Source organism: Danio aesculapii, chromosome 21 (genome assembly GCF_903798145.1).
Source record: "Danio aesculapii chromosome 21, fDanAes4.1, whole genome shotgun sequence".
In the NCBI taxonomy this organism is placed as follows: Eukaryota; Metazoa; Chordata; class Actinopteri; order Cypriniformes; family Danionidae; genus Danio; species Danio aesculapii.
Window position 1 is genome coordinate 14122688 of NC_079455.1, and position 24851 is coordinate 14147538.

Here is a 24851-nt window from a genome sequence, read left to right on the forward strand (position 1 = left end):
AAATGGCTAGAACTCATTCTCCTATTGTGATGTAATCATCTAGGACCGGGGTGTCCATACTTGGTCCTGGAGAGCCAGTGTCCTGCATAGTTTAGCTCCAACTTCCTTCAAAACACCTCTCTGGACGTTTCTAATACACCTAGAAAGAGCTTGATTAGCTAGGTCAGGAGTGTTTAATTGGGGTTGGAACTAAAAAATGCAGCACACTGGTCCTCCAGGACCAAGTTTGGACAACCCTGATCTAGGAAATTTGTTGCAATACCATGGTTGCACCAGACACAATAAAAATTCTGACTTGCAACTTCCATCAGTCTTAGTACACAATATAACTACAGAATAGTCTAACTTTAAATAGGAATAATAGAAATAGAAACTTTTTTTGGAAATGAAGCAAGATGCTAATAGTTTTATCTGACTCGATGATTTATGCTAAATTAAGCTAAAAGTGCTCCCACCAGACCCAGAGATCAGCAAAATAGATTGAAAAAAATGGTTTGACTTCTAATACAAGTTAAAGGAACACTAGCTTATTTATGGTTCCTTTAAAATCGCATTGTGTGGTCACTAATCGGGAGCAACACCCACTCTCCCGACTGACCTCACATGTTCCCTTATTCAAGAGCAGCAAGGTTTCAATTGGGAACCAGGATAAGGGCAGCCTCTGCTGGAGCGTGGACTCCAGCTCTGGTGGAAAAGCAGTAACGGAATCAACGTCCAATTTGTGGCACAGCACTGGAAGAAGGTCCTCAATTTTCTAAATAGTCTTAAAAATAGACATCCTCAGTTCATTAAAAACCCCAAAAGGAAGCATCAAAAACAAGTTCAAATGTCAGTTAAGTTAATACTATCACTTCAGCGGGATCCACTCGACTGTTGGTCTTCTGTTTAGAAAGTCTTCGTCGACGTCCTGGACGAAGCCCCTCTGAGACAGCCGAGGCGGAAAGGGTGGAGGACGGCGGCAGCCCCAGGTTGAGTTTGTCCTCCCGCTCCTGGCGTCACCTGTCGAAGCAACCGGCTGTGAAGCTGTGGTGGGAACTTAAGTAACCACTCCCATAAGTCAAACCGAGGCAGTGGCGCTCGGGTGCCATGCTCACTTGCATGGAGATAGGACCCTGGAGGGGCAAACCTCGCAACCCCGATGCCAAACTGGGAAAAGATGCAAACGAGCTAGCCGGCATTGAGGCTGAAAGCAGGCTGGCTTGATGGGGCTGTAGATATTCCCGAGAGCCCACCGGTCCCAGGGCCTGGCAGTCGGCCAGCATATGCAGCTGGGATAATGCCGGCGAGTGCTGGGAGAGCTGCGGGTAGCTGCTGGCCTGGAGGAGCAGCTGCTGGGAGCTGGAGGTGGGCTGCCTGTGCAGAGAGGGGGCGGCAGGGCTTGGGGGGACGTGAGCTTGCGAATGGAGGCTCTGACCACCTGAAGGGGAAGATTTGGATTTGTTGGCCTCTTTTACGTCATTGTCGTGAGCACTGTAAGGGGAGACAAAAGAGCAAGGTGAAGTGAAGCGTGTAAGGTTTGCTTCTGGGTACATCACACACCAACGCGAGCATATTCTGCGGTTTGCTCTTACAGTAACATGAGCTGGATGCACTGCGTCAAATGATCCCAGGAGTAGCCCGTGAGCAGGTGGAGGACAGTGGTCCAGCTGGGGGAGATCTGCAAGCAGATTCTGGACGCAGCAATGCAAGCAGCTGCCACCTGAGAGGGCCTGAAGCTCAGGAAGGCATGATCTATAACAAAGACATACACATATATGCTACATTATACCCTCAGAGATTTTATGATGGGACATAAGAGGTTATAAGAGGTAGACTATCGAAAAAAAATATATAGGCTAATAATTTTGATATTATTTAAAAATTAAAAACTGCTTTTATTCTAGCTGAAATAAAACAAATAAGATTTTCTCCAGAAGAAAAAATATTATCAGACATACTGTGAAAATGTTCTTGCTCTGTTAAACATCATTTGGGAAATATTTAAAAAAGAAAAAAATAAATTCAAAGGAGGCTAATAATTATATATATATATTATTATTTATTATTTATTATTATATATATATATATTATTATTATTATTAGCCCCCCTAAACAAACACCTACTGAAGATGTGAAAACACCCCAAGTATTTGCATGCAATTGACAAACAATTCGCAGCCAAATTAAACCTCAGTGAAAAAGGCAGCACAATCCTGTTTACTGTCCCAAGCCCCATTGGGCAATCCTTATTGTCGAGCCCTGTACTTACGCTTATAGAGAAATCATACATTTCTAATTGACAATACAAACTTAAAATAACATTTTATAACTAAAATTACAGTAAACCTCATAACTGATGGAATTCTTCCACCAAATCATTTTGTAGGCCACTTATAAACTCCAAATGAAAAAAAGCTATTTAACATTAGCAATTTTTAAAATGTATATAAGAAAATTAATATTGATAATATTTCAAATGGAAATTAAATTAAATGATTTCGGGTCAATATAGTTTTTTTAATGAGCTGATAATTACATTCAATGAATTAAATGATTAAAAGTGACAGTACAGACATTAAAAATAAGAAAGATTCATTTCAAAGACATGCTACTTTACATTTTCTACTCATCAAAATATACTGAAAAATGCATCAAAAACATTCTTAGCATATTTTCGCATTTTCTTAAGCAAAATCATAATAGTAGAATGATTTCTGAAGGAAGACTAGAGTAATGATGCTGAAAATTCAGGTTCTATGTCACAGAAATAAATGACATTTTAAACTTTTATAATGCACCTAAACAGAAACACTTTGAAAGGCTTTTAAAATGAAATATATATGCGTGTATGCTGATAACTACTGATTTTCTTTTTTTTACTCTTTTAAATGAAATTAAATAAAAAAGATTAGCTTTACCTTGCAAGGAGACCTCGAGAAAGTAGTGTGTGTACTTGTCCATGAAGGCTTTGGTCTTGGACAGCGAGGAGAGGGGCCAGCCGTTGTGCAGGTCTCCCTCCTGGACAGCAGCGTGGAGGTAGTAGTCGATGAAGTGGGCAGGTGTGGGCATGCACAGGTTCCAGCCGAAGGTCTCCAGCAGCAGCAGCTCCATCTTGATGAGGTCCCGCTTGTTGAGAGTGAGGTTCAGACTGCACATGAAGCCTAGCGTGTTCAGCTGCTCCAGTTTGGGCACACGGTCTTCCTTCTCCTCAAACTTACCTGTGCAATGACAAGTAATTGATTTGCATCATTATACATGCTTCGTTAATGATTTTAAAATATGAATGAATGCCCTGTGGATTATCATACTGGTAATTTTAGACATAACATCAGATTGATTTAGCAGTATTAGCAAGAAATTTTCATATACTCAAGCAGCACCGTTATCATCTAGATCAAGTCAAAGATTGTGTATTTATCAGCATATATAGGTTCCCAAATACATAGACTTGTCAATATTGGGCAAAATTTCCACATGGATCATTATATTATTGTATGATTTAACTAGCACACAGCTGGTGTTTGACTAGCTTATATTTCCCAAGATTTCTATTTATCGGCGTAATAATATCAGTTATCGGCTTCCAAACGTAAAGCATTATCGGTATCTGCCCAAACAAATCCATATTACATCACATCAGATTGTTTTAGACTTCATTTAGCGGTAACAAGACATTTTAAATACTCAAGCAGCCCTGTTAGCATCTAGACTAAGTGAAAAATTGTGTATTTATCAGCATATATTGGTGCCCAAATACAAAGACTTTTGTAGAATTTCCACATGGATCATTATAATATTGTAGGGATTATCTAACACACAGCTGGTGTTTGTCTAGCTTACATTTTTTTCTCAAGATTTCCATTTACTGGCTTAATAATATCAATTATCGGCTTCCAAATGTAAAGTGTTATTGGTGTCTGCCCAAAAAAATCCATATTGTGTATCTTTTAAGCTTTTGACTCTATTTTAAATTTCGCAAATGGTGTTTAGTAGGGCTGCACAATATATCGTTTCAGCATCTATGTCGCACTGTGCGCATTGGTTATCGTCACATCGCAAGATCTGCAATGTTGAGTCTAAATTATAGGTGACAAGCAGCTACAATACACATCTGATTTGTAGAATCACTGCTAAGTTTAATCATAATAGAGTGAAAGTTTATCATTTGCATTGCCTTGGAATGAGAATTTCAAGAGATTTTGGACACAAAAAAGTATAATGTCTGAAAGTGTAACAAAGATTAATTGCATTTATTTATTTAATGGACATTTTTTTTTTAACTTAACATTTTTGTCTGGTTTATAGTCCACATATCTACATTTCATACAGAAAATAAGATTTTTTTGCCCCACTGGCAGAGAATTTAGGTGGTTTCAAGGAAAAACTAATTTTGACTTATTTTTAAAGCTGAAAACAAAACAACATTCTTACTTGACCTACAAGAAACGAGACAAAGCAAAGCAAAGTTTTTTTGTATTGTGATTATTTAATTTCTTTACCTATTGTTAAACTGTCAAATAGGGATATTCAATCCATTTGCATAGATCGCATATATCGCAGGAAAGTAAAATATCACAATATCAGATTTTCCAATATTGTGCAGCCCGTGTTCAGAGAAGAAAAGAGTTCAATTTATCACCATAAATGTTATCGATTATCGACTTTACAGCGTTATCGGTATTGGCCAAAATGTCCATATCGATGCATGCCAACTTCTTACTGTTTGACCAACTCAAAACGAGTGTTTGATTCATTTAGAAAACATACATCAAGACTTCTAGTTAGGGTTGTAAATACATTGGTCATCGGCTTCTAGAGTTATCAATATTGGTCAAAATTTCCATATTGGTGCATCTATACTTTTTAGTGCTTTTGTAATTGTCTGGCCTCGATGTACTGAACAAAGTAAACCGCTGGTGTAGACATCCACCCATTCCATAATCACCACAGACCAATGGATAGTTCACTTTGACAAGCTATTTCAAGCATCGCTTGAGCCTATTTTTTTATATAAATTACATCACACTAATTCATTCTTCGATTTCACCTAAAATATACTGGGTCAATAACAGATATAGACTTCTCCTTCTTAAAAAAACCCCATAATTATCAGATATCATCAAGATCTAAGACATTCTTGATTAAGAACAATGCATCTCTGTACTACCCTCACATACTTCAGTTTCCTCTAAAAGGATCTGCATTGACATCATTAAGGTGAGGCATGTTGTGAATTCCTGTAATGAAAGAGCACAGCTGCCTCATGGTGAATTAGCCCTTCTCCGCTGAATTCCTTTCTTCTCTGGCTTTTTCCTTCCTGACTCTAGGTGCTAGGTGTTAATATCTTTTCCCCAAAGTCCAAGGCTCCCTCGCATTGCCTCCCCCGCTGTCTAATGCTCCAACAATAAGGGCCCCATGACCTCTGACTTCTGCGGCTCTTGCTCGAGTGCTCAGAGCGGCCCTCGGACCACTGACTGATGAGGAGACGACGCAGTAAAAACTGAAGAGAAACCAAGGCCACACCTTCGTTCCTTCAGACTCTCAATAAACCCATGCCGTAAACACACGTCGCGTCTCCATCATCTTAAATGATGAAATGCTACACCTCTGAAATGATCATGATCAGGTTTTATGAGACAGGCATTTGCTCTACACATATTCTTTACCATACTTGATGACCAACAACAGATGTAAATGTACATCTTTAAAATAGGCGGTCATATGTAGACGGTCATTAGAAAAGTCAAATGTTAATTCATTAAAACTAGGGCAGCACTATTGGAAAAATCTGACATTGTAATATTTAGTTTTTCTGCGATACATGTCACGATATACTGCATCTATATAATTCCAACAAATGAATAGCACTATTCAGAAATAATTTCTAGTCACCATTTTAAGGTTTAAATTTCACTATTAGGAAACAATTATGAAATTTTATTGCTTCAATAAACCCCTAATTCGATTCTCATCAATGTAGTTTATGTATACATATATATGTGCTTTAGAAGTACTAATAAGTAGCCACTATCTCAATAACATGCATGCTAATAAGCAATAAGTTAAGTGAGAATTGGTCCCTAAAGTTTTACCAAATGTATTAATTTTGATTGATTGGGATGATTCTGTAGGGCAGTGAATCATGCATAAAATGTAATGCACAAATTACAAGCATAAATAAATGCAATAAAGCAAAAATAAAATAAAATAAACAGTGCATGCTTTGTTTTGTATATGTAAATGTAAAAATGACACTGCAATGTCAACTCAGTTTTGCAGATCTATGCGATGTGACTATTGCGGCAACACACATTGCGATATCGAAGCTAAAAAGATAGATTGTGCAGCCCTACAATAAACAGTCCCACAGACTTAGTGAGTAATTGATTAGACCAGATGTTCACCCAGTAAAACTAAATATTAATATAGCCATAAGATTAACCTTTTCAATAAATGTGTGCAATAATAAATTACTTGACTCTCACAGCCCTCCTGTAATTTCGTTTTTACAAATATTTCCAGAGTGCTGCTTAACAGAAACAAAAAGTGTGTCCCAAATCGCATACTTATGCACTATTCTAGGCCATTTTGTAGTATAAATATTGTAAGTAGTGCGTTCACACTGAAAACTCTAAAAATAATAAGTGCACTTTAATTACCCGGATGATGCACTTATTCAACTGTTAAAAAGAAGTTTGCAATGTTGGACACTTCATGCACTCAACAGTCGCTGCTTTGCTCACGTAGCGGATCACTGTCTCTGGATTACTTTATTTCCTTTAGACTGTGAAAGCAAAATTCTCCTACGAGAGTGATTTTAGCGCCTCCTGATAGTGAATGCGGTTATATTCATGGCAGGTATTATTTGGTACTTTGGTCATTTATTTAACTAATTTAGCAACCGTCAGTCATCTGAGAAACAGCTTGTATTTCCGCTTAGTAAAAAAACAATGCGTTCCATTTGGGATGACACTACATACATATACTATGCTGAGCGCATAAGTTCATCGTGTATAGTGTGCCATTTGGCATGCAGCAAAAGTTTTCAACATTTTTAAATGATATAGTTTTAATAGCTTTTTTTTCCTTTGACGTGATGACAGAAATGTTTGAACAAAACTTATTTTGTTCAAATTATAGTTAGATAGTTATAAGGTACTAGAATTAAGCTTAAAATGATCTTTTAAGGTTTCATTAGGTTAGGTCAATTAGGCAAGTCATTGGACAACCGTGGTTTGTTTGGCAGACAATCGAGAAAGGGGACTAATAACAATAACTTTTTAATGGGGCTAATAATATTGACCTTAAAAAAAAATTATATTTTACTTTTTTTTTTGCTTTTATTCCAGCCAAACTAAGTGAAATTATAAACGAAAATTATACGAAATACTGCAAAAATTTCCTTGATTCATTAGGATATATAAAATTTTTATCTCCATCAATCTTTCATAGGAGGGCTTGTAATTTTGCCTCATTTTGTTTTCAGACAGAGAAAACTATAAAATATACACAAAAGCTTTAAAGAAAGAAAGAAGCACAAATGACTCATTAATGGACCATTGAAGGATCACAGTACACCCCCACAATTCTTATGACTTTTGATTTTAGGTCTTTATACTGCCACAAACATTCAAAATCAAAAGGTTTTACCCATTTCTCAGCAAGAAGTTTTAATTTATAACTTAATACAATTTAGCATGATTACTTATTTATTAGTAAGCACAAATTTGCATTTTCACATACATTTCAAATATATCGGATGATGGAACATTATTTTATCCATATTTTTACATTCTATTTCCATAAAAGTCTTACTGCACTTAATATGCTTTCAATGTATATAAAATTACTTTGGTAAATATCAATTTGAGTCACAGACACAAAACTGGGACATTTTTGCCATAAATCACCAAATCATTTCAAACTGTTTCTATTGTCTTGACTGCAAACCCAAAACGCAAGTCCTTTGTTCTTCTATCAGACAACACTGTATAATCTCAAAGTGTATATAGCAAAAGCAATAGAAACATCTTGCCTTTTTATCCCATTTAATTCAAACATGCAAATCAAACACAAAGGAAATGACTTTCTGTATTATGTTGCTGTAGATTCAGAAACACTGGTGGACCTCAGAAATGCCCAGCTGACACAAAAAGCCACTGCGCCATGCCTTTTCTTAATTATCTGGGGTATACAAATTCTTCATTAGCATCAGACCTCAGGGGGGCATCTGTCACACTAATCTGAATATCAGAAACCCTGCTGAGTGTTTCAGTTCAAACATGCCCCTCCAGGGCCCTCAAATCCTCAGCCCTCCCTCCCGCTTCTGAGGAAAAAGACCAGCCTGCATTTGACATGCTACTCTACACCGTTTGCTGCAGATCCATACAGGACAGATACGCCATTATTTGAACACATGCAGATAGGGAGTTTTGGGTTTCATCTTGTTTTGTTATAACCACTGCTCCAAGCATTTAAATGAGGATTATATATTAGCATTGATGGCTCCATAAAGAACTGCTAACATAGAAGCTTTTCAATCCACCATAAATCCTGAAGGTTCTTTAGAGGATTTAAAAGTTTTTATTTTGAACTCTTGTGTGTCCATTTTTAAAACGTTGCTCCATAGAAGACAAAATTGTCAATGTCAAAATGATATGAGTATAATATTGACTTATTTATTTCTTAATTAATTAATTAATTTATTTCTTAATTAAATATTTCTTAATTTTGGTCAATACGATATAATTCTGATATCGATATGGACCATATTAAAAACCCAGGAAAAAACTGCCAAAAACACACACAATGGATGTCTGTACCCACAAATGTCTGCAAACTGAATTTTTAAATTCTAAAATACCTCCAGGCTGTTAACTTTTTTTTTTTTTATGTTAAATAAACTATCAATTAAGTAAAACTGTCAGACTCTGCTTATATCCATCCATCCATCCATATCTCTCTCTCTCTCTCTCTCTCTCTCTCTCTCTCTCTCTCTCTCTCTCTCTCTCTCTCTCTCTCTCTCTCTCTCTCTCTCTCTCTCTCTCTCTCTCTCTCTCTCTCTCTATATATAGAGAGAGAGAGAGAGAGAGAGAGAGAGAGAGAGAGAGAGAGAGATATCTCTCTCTCTCTCTCTCTCTCTCTATATATCGATCGATAGATCTAGATAAATATATATATATATATATATATATATATATATATATATATATATATTTCGTGGGGGTTAGCTTGACCAAGGTGATGAACAGAAACTTTTTATCAGCGTTTTTTTCTTTGTATATGCTGAATATTTAAATATTATTTTGAACCAAAATAACAACAAAATCTTACAATTATGACATCCACATCGTAAAAGAAAAACATAGAAAAATAATAATAATTATAATAAAAAAAAATATCAAAAAGAGTATAGGCTACATCAATATTTCCAATAGAAAAGACTTGGTTGTGTATATTCATAGTTCTGGTAGCTTTTCATCTTGAACGTCCTTTACGGGTTCTATCTGACTATTTATATTTGTGAATAATTACCCAATAAAATTAAAAAGGTTTAACATAAAATATCTCTTATATATTTTATATAGTCTAATTATATAGACTAATATTTTGGATTATTTTATCGAACACATTTTCATTATTTAACAGATTTATTACCTCTATTAATTACATTCTTTCTAACCAGATTCCTGATAAATATATCTGTGAATTTTATTTTGTAAGTTTGCACGAATGCTATACGCCAGCATGCATCGAGTTCATGTGTTTGTGAGTGTTAATTTAGGTGTTTATGCAAAGATCGAGTTTATATGTACATGCGTGTGTATGCATGCACCAAGTTTATATGTATATGTGCAAGTTTCATACATGTTTTGAACATTCAATAGTTTAGGTGTATATGTGAGTAATTTATAGGTGTATATGAGCGAAGTTTGATTTAAATCCTACACAGCGCCTCATGGCCATCCGTGTTTGCTTCATTGCCTTCTCTCTGACACCGCTGGTTTGAAGCTGCTGAGCACCGAAACCAAAAGTTTATCGAACCACCCGAACCCCCCATCCTGCGAAAATATCAATCTGTATACATGTTTTGTATTTTAAATGGGGGAAATAAACATGCGTTATGGATGTGACCAAAAAAAATGCAAGCTTGCAGCATATAACATGCTTTGTAGAAATTCTGTAAATTAACCCGCAAAACCCCAAAAAATTATGCTAATCAAAAGGAGAAAGTGGGCTCACTATTACAACAAAAATGATTGATTTTATTTTATTTTACAGTTTTGCATTTATGAGGAAAAGCTCTGTTATGTGACACCTCTGTGTTATGGATGTGACCGATGTGAAAACTGCCACACGTGTGACTTTGGTAAATCAAATATATTAGTTTGAAAACATTGACAGAGACATTGAGTATTTCTAAAGTACTGTAAAATACTTGCTTCCACAAAAAAAAAACGCAGAAACAGTTTCCGTATTTTGGTGAGAGCATGGAATTGCTCATTAACAACCAAAAACCCAAATACTAGATTAAAATAAAATATGAATAAAGTTAAGATCTGATGACTGAAAACCCTATTGGAATCTTTATTTATTAACAGTGAATGATCCAAAATGATTTACACACTAACCTGCTTTCACAAAGATGGGTTCACAACACACCTCACACAGCGGTTCCCATAACAAAACCCCCATCAGCAGAAAGGAAATGAGGCTGATATCTGGCCTACTCCTCCTCCTCCACCAAAGTTTTGGGCTGAAAGAATGAGCACGGTGGATGTGTGTGTGTGTGTGTGTGTGTGTGTGTGTGTGTGTGTGTGTGTGTGTGTGTGTGTGTGTGTGTGTGTGTGTGTGTGTGTGTGAGTGAGGGGGTCGGTTGGGGGGCTAATTGTGCTGATAAAATCAAGCACAAGCGTTTGTCCATGCATATCCTCAAGCTGCATTTAGCCATCATTCATCCCCAAACATTACAGTCTCAGAATTAGACCTGAGAGTCTTGCTTCATTTCCTCTGTTTTGGGGCAGTTTTGATATTTTAAGCTGACCTCAGCTGAAGCTACAATATTAAAACTGCACTGAAACAGAAGAAGTGAATCAAGACTCTCAGGTCTAATTTAGTGACTATAATGTTCTTGAGCATTTCTGCTGACTCAGCCTTTCAGATGATCATCCTGCATTAATGCGGAGCTAATGCGAGGGTACGGTCTGGCTTCAAATTAAATTAGCTTATAAAAACCTGAAACCAGTGCAATTTAGCTTTAAACGGCCAGCAATGTTTTTAGGGGGTTTTATTACATACTATTAAAGTATAGATATACCTGCAATTAGCTTTTATACTGAGATATCAGTTTTTAATTATAGCATTTGAAAAGTGCATTTCCCACACACTGCCAGTTTCAGTTTGACTTGATGTTTATTAGAAACAGTTTATGGAATGTCACAATGACTTTTTGCACTTCTGTTTCTTATTCCATTTACTTTTTCGTAAAGGGTTACCTTTTCCATTATGGTTACATTTAAAGCATTTACTATGAATGGAGGCGAATATAGCCAAAATATAAATGTAATATAGTATGATATAATTATCAACCATTTTCATATTATTTGGTATTTTGCATCATTGAAAATGAAGTCTTTTTTTTTAAAGGCCACAACTTTTAATTAGTCAAAAACCAAAAGTATGAAAGGTATCCACTGAATTAAACAAATACAATTCATTTTATTAATTAAGATTACCAATAAAACAAAAAAGTAATTTTAAAAGGGTACCCCATAAAGATTAACAGGCTTTCTTAAATGGTTTCATCCTAATTAAAATTAAGAATACAGAAAAAAACGGTGTTAGAAGTCATCATTGTCGAGGTTATTATTTGTAAATTTAGTAAGTTCTAAAGTAAAGTCTGCTCGACATTAGTAATATATTGATCACAACTAAATCCTGTAATAGGGTACATGAAGGACTTTAAATTTTGCAGTAATCTGGGTCAAGCGCTTCCGGTAAACTGTGTGGCGTTACAAAATCAGCGCCTTTAAGGTCTGTTTTTTTTTTTTTAAATCAACGATCTCCACTGCCTGATTGATATACAATATAAAGTGGGTCTCAGATTGTACAAGAATCACTGCATTAAATTACATTTTCCCCTGCTGTGTCTTTAAAATATGACAGTTTGTTTTACTTCAGTATTTTCAATGGATTGTCAGTGCTAACCTGCTGATTCTGAAGGCGTGTGCATATAAATGACTTTTCAACTCGGTTTACACTTCAACAACTAAATGAAAGCAGAAGCCTATTTAACTGATTATATATTAATTACATTACAACATCAATGCTGTAAAAGAAACTGCAAAAAATTGATAAACAGTCATGTTGACCGATTTTCAGAGGTTGAGAAGTATGAGAAGACTAGCTGCGCATATACCCTATAATAATAATAATAATCAAAATAAACATTTATTTTGACAGCATGTCTTGAAGATTCCCGAGCTCATGATATGTATACAATGTTTCTATTGTCACAAAAAACCTAGTATAGTGACTCTCATAGCAGCTCATGAGATTAATTTCTTGAGTTTACATTCGCAAATAATGGGAACACAGTGTTGACAAAACCTAGTGGATTAAAGCATATCCACAATCCTTTTTGAACAAGCACAAAATGTATTTGTATTGCTTTAACATATGAAAAAGTGAAAAAAAAAAAGCTTAGCACTGGACAATGAATCTTTCCACAGCCCTAAAATCAATATTAAAACAGGATTTTCTATATGAAAAATCCCAAGGCAGGAAGTTTTATGCAATAGTGCAGCTCCCCGTCGTTTGTCATAATAAATCTTGGTCTGAATGGAAACTTTGCTATGCTTTTTAGCTTTAAGTCCAGCCCTTCCCCACACACATTGACTGCAGGCGACTCTTAAAGAATCCCAACAATGGCCGCAGCCGCCTGAATCAATGACTCTGGGAAAGGGAGGGATATTTTAACAAGGAACATGAGCGAAGCTATTATTCATTCAGTCGAAAGCAATTAATTAATGCCTAAACACTGCCAATTGCCAACCAGCGCAAAAAACAACCCTCCCCCCCAAACAAGAGCAGAGATTTGCCATTTAAACACAACCTTTAGATTATTCAGGTCATTTAAAGACGGATGCAGACGCGGAAAGCAATCTCTATTATTTGTCATTACAAAATCTGTTTTTTTGGCCGATCAAGGCTTCAGATTTTAATCTGTGAAAAACAGCAACACATGGCGACACAAGTCACCCCCACTATCTTATCAGCGGCGTTTTGTTTGTGTGCAAGCAGACGTGCCACCGCTGATAACACCAGCGTTACATTGCGGCACACTGATATATTATGAGTCAGACTTCCTTGTTTCCTGCTCTATAAATCTACTGGAGACATCAGGCGACTCTTCTGCATCTACACAAGAACACATCTCTCCTTCTGCTGCCTAAAGCTCACAAGTAGACTTCAGGTTTAATGCATATGCTAGTGCGAACACTGTGAAAAATAAAATAGTCGTAAATCAGCAGTTTTCCGCATTTTTTTATTTCTGTTTTGATTTTTAATTTCCCCGCCATTTATTTATGCTTTTCAATCGCATTATGTGTCCTTGATCTCTTTTCCAACAGCTTTTAACTTTGAAAAGTTAGAAAAAGTGTGCTTTTGAAAAAAAAAAAAAAACAATCTGAAATAAAAACGTACACACCATTAACTTACATGAAAGGGGTGAAAAATTAATCAACAATACATGTTTACATTGTTTGTTACTTGGATATTGGTGTATGAGATCATAACCTGCTGTTAGAAATGGTATTGTGAATGGTATAGTTATTGTTAGAAAGTCACTTCTAATCAGCAAGTGTCAAATTATTTATTAGTTCTTTTAAAACAAGGAGCCTCTGATCTTTTGGAATTGGCTTGAAAGTCACGAAATCAAGGATTTAATTCTTCCTGCCATCAACTCCCAGCCCTAATGCTATGTCAGCTCCATTGTAGGGCTCTGCAGGATATTGGAAAAACTGAATTGCAATATTTTATTTATCTGGGTAAGTACTGCAATATGGTTTTACAAGATGGTTTTCGAACACAAGACGGTTTTCTGTGGAGTCTAACAGTATTCAGATACAGATATTAAATACAATGCAAAAAAAAGCTTTTTTTCTTGTTTCTAGTGCGAATATGCACAAATTTTTAGATCAAGTAAAAATTTTGTTTTGTTTACAAATTCAAAGTCAAAATTAAGAGTTGTTTTTTTAAACAAGTAAAATTATCTGTCAGTTGGGTAAGTAAAATAATCTTGTTTTTGCTTGCAGACATTTGAACTAGAAACAAGACAAAAATTGTGAGAAAAATTGTTTTGCATAAATTTATAAATTCTGTATAAATATAGTAATAAAATAAAACTGTGCAGCTCCTGATCAACTATAACTCAGAGTCAACATTGCATATAATGCAAAGTGACTACTGCAGATGTGCATGTTGCGATACCGATGCTGAATAGTAATGTGCAGCCCTACTTCATTGGCCATCTTCACAGCTAAATCTAATTAGAACACAACTATAATAAATACTAAAACATTCAAACAGACAAACAAAAATGTGGATTATATTACATTAAACCTTTTACATTGATATAGAATAACAACTTTTTTAACATTAACAGCATGACAGTCTAATAAAATATGCTTAACAGAAAGAGAAATTATTTTACGGAACTTGCATTGAGTAGCATCTTCAACTTTTTAGTACAAATGCATGTTATATGTGATATAGTACACAATATTTTAAAATTGTTATAAATCAACATGCTTCATGTTATTTCAGTAAAAAGGTAAAGTTTAACTACAACTTCTGAAACTGAACAGCCGTGTTTTACTGTTGCATAAAACGAATGATGTATTTGAACAAAGTAAACAAAAAAGTCAAATTAAAAAAATATATAAAAATCACTACAACTTTGCTTAACTGGTATAGTTTAATCAACCTGAAAACATCAAGAACAATCAGGAAAACAAAAAAACACAAATAAACAAAAGTCAATTAAATAAAAATATAGATAACCACCTTGCTTCACTAGTATAGTTTTATCAATCTGAAAACATCAAGAACAATCGAGTAAACAAAAACTAAAAAAAAAAATCTTTGCGTCTTTACTGCATTCAAGTTACATAACCCTCGACTGAACAAAATCACTTTGGAAGTTGCTATTTTAATAGGCTGCAGAATATCTTGTTTAGTGTTCAACAGGGAAAAAAATAACACTACTTTTTGTCCACATGGTGTCAACAATAAACTGAGCTGTTACATCCCAAATAGAAAAGAACTAGTGACTAAACAACAAACTACTGAAAAGCGCTTGTGTAATTAAAATATATCCACAACTCCAATTTAAATGAGTGTAATTTAACAATGAATGTTAGCATACATGTCGAACGCATAGCCTTTAAAAGTATTTCAAGAAAAGTCGTCAAAAAAATACAACACAATAAGTTAAATCATTATTTTCTTATGCATAAATATTTTAAACGGAATAAAATGATAAAAACACACAAGAATATTATGTATTTTGGCAACTTTAATGGCTAAACATTGCATTCCATTGCAATCCTCCACAAATGATGAGTGTTTTCAAATGTGGCTCCCGGTCAATTATAATACTGGTTCGACATTGTAGATACTGTGATTTGCATATATTGCGATATCCTTGCGGAAACGATAAAGTGTGTAGCCCTAAACTATCATATTATTAATATACAGAAGTCACATCTCAGTGACATTGGCTTTGACTTTAAAATGCAAAAACATTAGCAAAAAGCACAGAATTTAATACCATTTTCGCTAATTCTTTTTATTCTTATATTTAGGAAAGTTATTTTTGAACCAACTTGCCTGTAATTATAAGATTCACCTCTGGAATACATTGCTTAAAAACAGAAGACTGTCATGTTTATGGCTACCATCAGCTTAAACTGCACCAGATTTAGAATAATGGAGTTAACAAAACTGTGAGAAGCTAAACATAATTCAAGTCAGGACTTTGATGCATTTTTCTTCTAGGTATAAATGTCTCTCGCAGTCAATTAGACAAAGTATAGCTAACTAGAAGCAAATACGTACAAGCATATATCAAATCCAAAACTTAATTAAAAGGAAAGCCATTTGAATTCAATTGTGACTTCTCCATCAAGCTCTGTGTACTCATATAATCTCATATATACATGAGAAAACGCTCTGAAGCAGACATGAGTGCTTCAGACTGTGATAGGGTTTCAACATGCCAAGGCAGCTGTAAGTTGCTCTGCACTTGCAGATCTGCACGTTGGATGGGTTGCCTTGGAGACTGACTAAAGGGTCTTGAGGCCAGCGGAGGCCACGGCCTCTTATGCACACAGCTGTCACACTGCACAATACAGCAGCCAGCAAACGCAGAGAGAAACACATGCTCGCTCAGCTCAACATGAGCATTTAAAGATACTAAGTTTCTTCAGTTCGGATCAAGGACGTCAGCTTTCATAAAGTCCCATGACCCACTGTCGTTTAATTTATCAATCAAATATAAGATTCATTATTAACCTTTAAAATACACTATGTAGGGCTGGGTGATATGGCATAAATGCAATCTCGATAATCATTTTCCATATTAAACCATCACGATATATATATATATATATATATATCCATTGAATAGCATAACATTTTCGGCCGATAAATTTTCGGTGGCTGAAAATCCAGTGCATCTCTAATATCAACACTTTTAGATTCCCATTGTTGCACATTGCTTTTGTGTGACTGGCTCTTAGATCAATATAGAGTAAAAAAGTCTAGAGCTTATCATTGTTATTGACATAAATTGTTGCGATTTGATATCGTTTATCAGCCCAGCCTTGACAAGATGCATCTATTGTCACCGGCATGACAAGATGTGCAAATGACACTCAAAATGCAAAGGTTTCTAAAAAAAAAAAAAAAAGAAATAGTTTTTTTTTAACACACATTAAAGATTTGAATAATTAATAAAAACTGATATTTTAAAATGCAACTATTGGCTAAAATGTCATGACTAATACACAACGTATCAATAGTGTCATCTCAGATGTACAAACTGGAAACTGGTGCATGAGCATCCACGTGAGCAAGCAGTTTGTTACTGTACCGAGTCTCATTTTCTCCCCAGATTTGCATAGGCCATTGTGCATATTAATCAAAAGTTCATTGATGTGTTAAAGCTTATTTAGTTTATAGACAAATTCATCATTTAAGCATCTCAAATGGATTAAATTTCAATATTTATACATGTTTATGTGCTAATGGTACCCATTCAGCTAGATTACATGCCAATTCATTTTCAACAATTAGCAATTTCAGGGGTCGCAAAATCTGGTAGCCCGAAGTCTCGAGTTTTTTCAGTCGGGCTATTAATATCTACCTCGATAACAATAAACACTAAAAAAACAATAGCCCAGGACTTCGGGCTACCAAATTTGCAAGTCCTGAATTTGACAATGCTGTCAACAAACACAACATGTCTTTTTTTTAGAAATACATAAATTGCCTCTTTATTTTTTTCCCTTGCACCTACTAGCACATGCCTTAAAACTATACAAGTTTTATACAAGTCCTAGTAACAATTAATCGATTATCACTTTACATCAGATTTACATCAGATACCCGCCATCCAAAGAGCATCAAACAACAGCCCCACACAATAATATTCAGCTGCAGACCCACACACGTTTCAGGACACACAATCCAGGCCACACGATCCAAGCAGGGGCAAACCATATATGGTTTTGACGGATGTTAATGTTGTTAACGTCTTCTCGGACCTCAATATATTTATATATCTATATTTTGTTAATAAATAGTGTACACAATGAACAATAGTGTATACTAATTCAAAAATATGGTGATGGGAAACGTTGTTGCCGATCGCCATTCAATATAACAGACAGTTTTAAAGTCAATAAAGCAGATACTTGATTGCTGAAACATTTTTCAGAGTTATGTATAAATCGAAATTGGACAGGTTTGATTTATTTAATGGATTCATTATAATAAACGAAATAATAGCAAGTTAACATGTATAGGCTATAATACATCTTTATATGTAATAAAATCTTTTCACATTTAATAAATATATAACACTATATTAATATTTACTCCAGCGAGTGAATAGTATTCATTTGCTTAAATAATAGTCGTCAGTGTTTTAACTAATTATTTTTATTTACATAATTTGAGTACCAAAACTACACAGCTGTTAAAATGATCATTAAGACATAATAATGAAATATTGACTAAAATGGGAAACCCTAAACTGTTCACAGTCTAATGAATTGCAATCATAGCGCAGAGGGTCCCGATCACCATATTTATGAAATACAGTAGGTGGCGATCACGCTCTAAAAGAGTTAGTCGTCATTAAAGAATAAATAAATAAAATTTATCTGTCATTAACCATATATGGTTCGCCCCTGCCTAGATCGTGTGTCCTGAAACATATCTCGCACCACAGGGTGAAGCAGTGTAAGAATCTTTAACTTACTGGCCAGCAGGAGGCAGGAGAGGGCGATGACGTACAGCTGCCGCACTGCTACATCATAGTGATCCATGAAGAGGTCCAGCAGGTAGACGGCCAGGTGACGCGCCGTAGGGCACAGCTGGTACCGGTTACTGAGAACAGCGAGGAGGTCGGCAAAGTACCGTCGCATCCCAATCTGTGGCGAATGGGCTTGGTACGTTGGCAATTTCAGCTCCTTAGAAGAAAATTAAGTTACGCTGTTTAAACAGTTTACCATGGAGGACTACAATGAACAGACATTTTAATTCAGTAAGGATTCAGTAAGGTGATCAGAAATAACGGCAAAGACATTACAAAATCAAATGAATACAAGTTGAGGTTAATTTAGTATTTAATTTATGTTAATTTATAAATTAATTTAGTTAATTTATGGCTGTGCGTTCAAATAAAGTTGATTTTTATGTGCGTTTTAGCAGTAAAATCAGCTCTGTAATCAGCACGCTAATACAGAAAACTGCTAGTATAAAATGGTTACCTTAAAATATTTTAACACATTTTTATGATAATTTTGCATCACCATAAATGATTTAATAAAAAAATTGCTTGTATTCACATTTCTACATATCTTACATACACAGACGTAGTCAACACTTGAAGTGGATCAAAAAAGCTCATACAAAAATGGGTGTTGTTCAATAGTTTTAGGGCTTTTTAGGTTTTGATCCACTTAAAATGTTGACTAATGTATACCTACACATGTACATACATACATACATACATGCATACATACAGAAACAGACCCCAATTTTTACTTTGTAATCAAGTAAATCTTAAAAATTACAACTAATTACAACTGCACAGAAACTAAAACTCAGACAAACCCCCCAAAAACACTCCAGTCACACTTAATAAGCGGCTAAATTGTCAAACTCTTTCCAGACAGTCCCATAAGCCGAGCATACTGCTTTATAGTGGCTGTTCAGGAAAGCGCTGGTTCGTTTACAGGCCGAGCCATCGTGTCTCACAGCCATCTGTCCCCTGTGGGGTGAGGGGCTGCGATTTGACCCTCTCAACGAGCCCTTTTGTGGGGCCTGCCCGCAATTTAGACAGGCCTACAGCTGCTGCTGTTTCTGAATGGCCGATCAGTTTGTCAACTGCATAACTTGATGCAAATCATTTTCAGGAGAACAAGATTTCAGTAAGACAAATTTAGAGGAACTAAAACTAAATCTGCACCACTTTCACGCTTTTATGGGTTGCACATGGCTAAAATGGAAATTGACAGTTGAACGTGAAAGAAAATATTAAGAAATAGCTATTTAGCTCAATGAAGAAGCTTTGAAGACTGAAAATGTTAAAGTATCTAGAATGCGGTTAAAAAAACATGAGCAAGGCTGCTAATTAACCTCTTCAAAGATTACAATTAACTGCAAAGACTTTCAGCATTGTAGTAGGAGGTAAAACTCCCACATGCAGCATAAAATCCAACCACAGCTTATTTGTGCGAAGAATTATCTCAAACATTTCTGCACATTATTAACTATAACTGAACACAGAGGGAGATTGTAGTCATCTAAATAAAATCCTCCAACACCGAACCTTCAGACTCCAAACATTTCCCCAAACAGCTGAACCACTCTGTATCTATAGTCCTACATATCGCAGGATTTCATTTAGTACTCTGACCAACCTCAAAAGCACATTTTTAAGCTGCTTTCAAATCACATACATCATTTTGCCTTTCCTTGGCACACACTGAGCAAAGCCAGCAGGATTGTTTAGTCCAGTAATCTCAAACTAACAGACAAACTCAAGTGCAAACACACACAGACAAACAGAGCACTTCACATTCCAAACCGGATGTGAGCACAGCCTGCCATAAACAGGACGGACAATAAAAGGACAACGGACTGCACTAAATAAATGCACTTAAACCTCACCATCTGATGGGTGCAATATACTCAACGGTGAGGAAACAAAAGTTCACATGCTTTAGCAATATACTTCCTAGTGTTCCAACACACACACACAGACACAAAAGTCTCTCAAGAAGCAAATGTAGCAATAATGACATACGCTTAGCAAAAACCTATTACTATTTACAAATTTACTATAAAGCACACAATATATAGTAGGGATGCACAAAATATCGTTTCAAGAATTGATATCGCAATGTGATCGTCCGCAATAGTCACATCGAAAGTACATGCAATGTTTTTATATTTAGAAATTTATCATCATTTTAGAAGTGTTTTTTGAGACTGTGTGAGGGTTTTAAAAGCCTTCAGGCCTATGAAAATGTACCGTTTGTAAGTTCTTGAAAATTAATAATGATTAATTTTGTGGAATTGTTTATAAGACGAACACTATTTTACATTTGATCATTCAATTACCGTATGCCTGAATGCATTTGGACTCTGGAAAACAATATAACGCTGAATATTTAATTAGCGTATTTTTCTATCTTGAATTTATCTGTGCTTGTAGATTGTTTATTATACAAATACTGTGCTCAATAATATGAATATTATGCTTATTAAACAAGACTTGATTGTGCTCAAGTGCTATACAAATTAACAAATTATATTTTATGCACTTCCCTACAGAATCTTCCTAATCAATATAAGGGTGCTTTCACACCTAGGCTGCGTCCGAAACCACCTACTACTCAGTAGGTACTGCATTTGAATTTAAACGTACTACTCGGCTGTTAGAAAAGTACGTTCTATACAGTATGAATTGGAGAAGTATGAATGGAATTCGGGCGTACTACAGCCGCCATTTTGTCATGGTCACATGACATACCTGCGTCAGTTGAGCTGGTTATCCGTTAGGAAAATTTACTAAACAGCAGTCTTGTTTTATCTGTTATTTCTCTATATAATGTAAAGCCTATAATGTATAAGCTAACAGCTCTGTATTAGAAAGACTTACCTCTGATTTATATTTGGTGACGATGTCTGTGGGTGTCACCATTCAAAATTAAAGCACAGCTTTTCTCTTAAAATGTCTTCTTGCTCATTGTCGTAAATTAAAATAAGGACGCATGACAGCTGAGTGGGACTCTGCAAAATAAACCCTGAAACTCTTGACTAATGTGAGGAGAGTTTACTCGTACGTGACTTGTTGTAGCTATTTTGGCCCATTTAGAAACTTTACTGTGTGAAAGCGAACCGCACCAAGAACAAAGTGCAACATTGTAACAATTTTAATCCCTGTTTCGGAACAAAAGAATCGATCCACAGGTGTAAAAGCATCCTAAAACTATAGGTTCTTCACAAACATTTATTAAACTCATCTAGTGTAATTGTATTCATATCGCAATTTACATCGCACAATATAAAAACATCGTAATATGTAATTTTTCCAGTATCGCAGAGCCCTACTATGTAGTAATAGTTAACCATCCAAATACCAATATATTGACATTTTAAATCTTTATATTTTACCATTAATACCAGCAGTTCTTACCCATTTGTCATCAAGACACTTGTAATTTATCTAAAATTAATACAATTAGTACAAGTCAGAATAAGTACGCAGTTTAGTTCCATTTAAAAATAAATAAATCTACTTCACCCTTATGTTTATATTTCGCAGAATATTACACATTTAGTTTAATCTAATGTGCTTATATACATATTGACAGCTGAACGTGAAGGAAAATATGCTATTGAGCTTAATGAAGAAGCTTTGAAGCTGCAACATATTTACATGAACTGCAAAATAAATGTCTAGAATGCTGTAATAAAAACATTTATATACAAATAATCAGTTGTCAATATAATTGCGTCTGAGTAAAATACTATTTAATGTAAAAGACTATAGTATTTAATGATTTTAACATATGTTAGTACTTTTAAAGCAATGTTAATTAAAAGGAATAAAGTAAAACTAAACTACAAATAGGTTGTGCCAAAAAGGACATACAGTTTGCTTTAGGTTCTTTAAAAGTGCTCCTGTATTTGTAAATAATGTTCAATAACACAATAAACATAGTTTAGAATATAAATGTAGACTAGGCGTGGGACGATAACCAGTTTCAAGGTTTACCGTGGTTGGGAAAAGTCTAACATTTTCTGTTATACTGTTCCTAAGGTACATGTAAAGGTTTTTTATGTGTTTGTTTTTATGTGTTGTAAAGAAATCTGTATTTTTTAAACTAATGAAGATAGCAGATGTCAGTGATTTATTTTAATTATTTATCCTGACATGTTTACGGTTATTAAAAATGTTTCCTAAAATTAAATATATTGTGGAAAAATTGTTGTTTTTTTACTAAGCCATTTAATCACATGTAATCAAAATACCATGATATTTTTATCCAATGTTATCATAGTGTCAGAAACTTATACCGGCCTATGGCTAATGTAGACCATATATGATGATGTGTTAGCCAGGAACCATCATAAAACCACAATCAAGGGATGTTTTCTAAGGGCCGTGTGACATTTCACACGTCCCTATCACAGTTTGGACAAGTCAAACCAACACTGGTTCAATTTGTCACAAACAAAGCCTGTATAGCCTACAGAATAAAAACACAATATGACTGACGCAGACTTTATAGTTTACTATAACTCACCTTAATTCGCAATGCCTGATGGATGTCCGCTGCGAGCTGGGTTTTCCACCACTGGCCCTCCGATTCCATCTTTCCCATCCAGAAAGGGCCCCAATCCTTAAAACACAAAAACGAGTGTGAGAAAGAGAAAGCAGCAAATCTTGTTCAGTTTAGGTACTTCTACAACAACACTTCTATTTAAGGTCTGTTTGACGGGAAAATGTCACAGCTCTTAAAGGGAAACAAACAAGATAAGTGGACGCTTGTAGGAAAATCTAAATTTACTGAGCTTTAAAGTGTCCGGCAAAGTTCAAGCAGTTCTTCAACCCGAAAAATCACGACTTTGTCTTAATTATTGGAGGAAGACTTACCTAATAACATAAAAACAATGGTTCAATAACACATTTAAGCAATTTTAATGTTTCTTTATGAACTAAAATACAAACAAAACGTGTATGAAATGAAAGTGACCGGCGTCGTACATCCACCCCTGCGGCTCACCACGAGCGATACCCAGATAACATGCGAGTTGTGAACGAATAAAGCAAAGAGTCTCAAGAAGAACATGATAATCATCCAAAACTAAAGCATTAGAAGCAGAAAAACAAACAATACATTGTAGTAAACGGTTTAAAGCTCTATATAAAAGCGACAGCGCGTCTTACCACTGAGACAAGGGCGCTCCAGAGCTCTTTGTTTCAGAACTGCCGCATACTGGAGTTAAATCCTTCAACTGCACGCGTGTGTACTTCTCAAAACAAATCCCATATCAAGGAAAATGCTTCCCGGGAAAAACAAAGTCGATTCGGTGAGCAGTTGGGTCGTTTTTTTTCAATCAAAACACAGCCGCGTGTGTATCCAAGTTAACCCGTTTGACTTTTTTTTTAGCCGTCCCGTGTGGTGTTGCTCCCCCAGCGGCCTGAGAGGAGCAGATCTGAATGATGTTGCTGCTCGGATCTGCATGGTCGCTGAACGGGGAGGAGTCCAAGCGCGGACATGAAGATTAGCGTTGTATTAAACAATTGAGACGCGTCATCTTGATTGAAACAATAATAATGGAAACAAGGCAGACATGTTTGTTTATGAATGCGTTTTTAATCTACAGGTGAAATGTGGTCATTGTGGTTTAGAGATTAGCCTACTTAGTTATTTTGAGATCTTTACGTTGGCAATTTCATAAAAAAATTACAATTAACTTATTTGCATTAATTACACACTTATTATTATTATTATTATTATTATTATTATTATTATTATTATTATTATCACTTACTGAACCATTGATATTTAATTGTTTGAGGTTAAGATTGCGCTGTTTAAAAGTGCATATCTGTAAAATGTATAATTAAATTAAAAAAAAAACAATCGTAGTTTTAATACATAAATAAACATTAATAAACTGAACATACGTCATGTGCAAATAGCATGGCAAAAATAGTTGGATTAGGCCTTCAACGGTAGGAACAAGAGCAAGGAAGTATAGAAAAAGTAGTAAATAAAACACAAACACAAATCAAAAGATTGGCAATATTAAGATTTTTACTTTGTATGAACTCTCACAAAGGCTACACATATTTTATTAAAAAATTAAAAATATTATTTTAGTTTAAAATACTCGTTTTCTTAGTAAATATAGACATATATAATAATACATATATAATAATGTTTTGTAATGTATTCCTTTTTCAAAGCTCAAGTTTTTTTCAAAAGTCAAATCTAGTACTTACATTTGACTATATAACATTTTTCAAAATAAGTAGGTTGTAGAAAATAATTCAAACAGGT

At 35.0% G+C, this 24851-nt stretch overlaps 1 protein-coding gene across 1 annotated transcript; it reads right to left on the bottom strand.

The window, feature by feature from the left end:
- Window positions 1-370: 370 nt before the first annotated feature.
- Window positions 371-23982, bottom strand: ccnjl (cyclin J-like). The gene is made up of 6 exons (XM_056446928.1): window positions 23732-23982; window positions 23088-23183; window positions 18527-18737; window positions 2898-3197; window positions 1572-1731; window positions 371-1470 (listed from the first exon to the last, which is right to left on the bottom strand). Exons 2-6 carry the CDS (start codon window positions 23163-23165, stop codon window positions 996-998), a joined length of 1224 nt encoding a protein of 407 aa, XP_056302903.1. The 5' UTR covers window positions 23166-23183; window positions 23732-23982; the 3' UTR covers window positions 371-995.
- Window positions 23983-24851: the final 869 nt, after the last annotated feature.

Coding starts and splice junctions, on each gene's coding strand:
- ccnjl (XM_056446928.1), bottom strand. CDS start 23,165: ATGGGAAAGATGGAATCGGAGGGCCAGTGGTGGAAAACCCAGCTCGCA. Junction 3,198..18,526: donor CTCCTGCCTCCTGCTGGCCA/GTAAGTTAAAGA, acceptor GTCATTGCACAG/GTAAGTTTGAGGAGAAGGAA. Junction 1,471..1,571: donor TGCATCCAGCTCATGTTACT/GTAAGAGCAAAC, acceptor CTCCCCTTACAG/TGCTCACGACAATGACGTAA.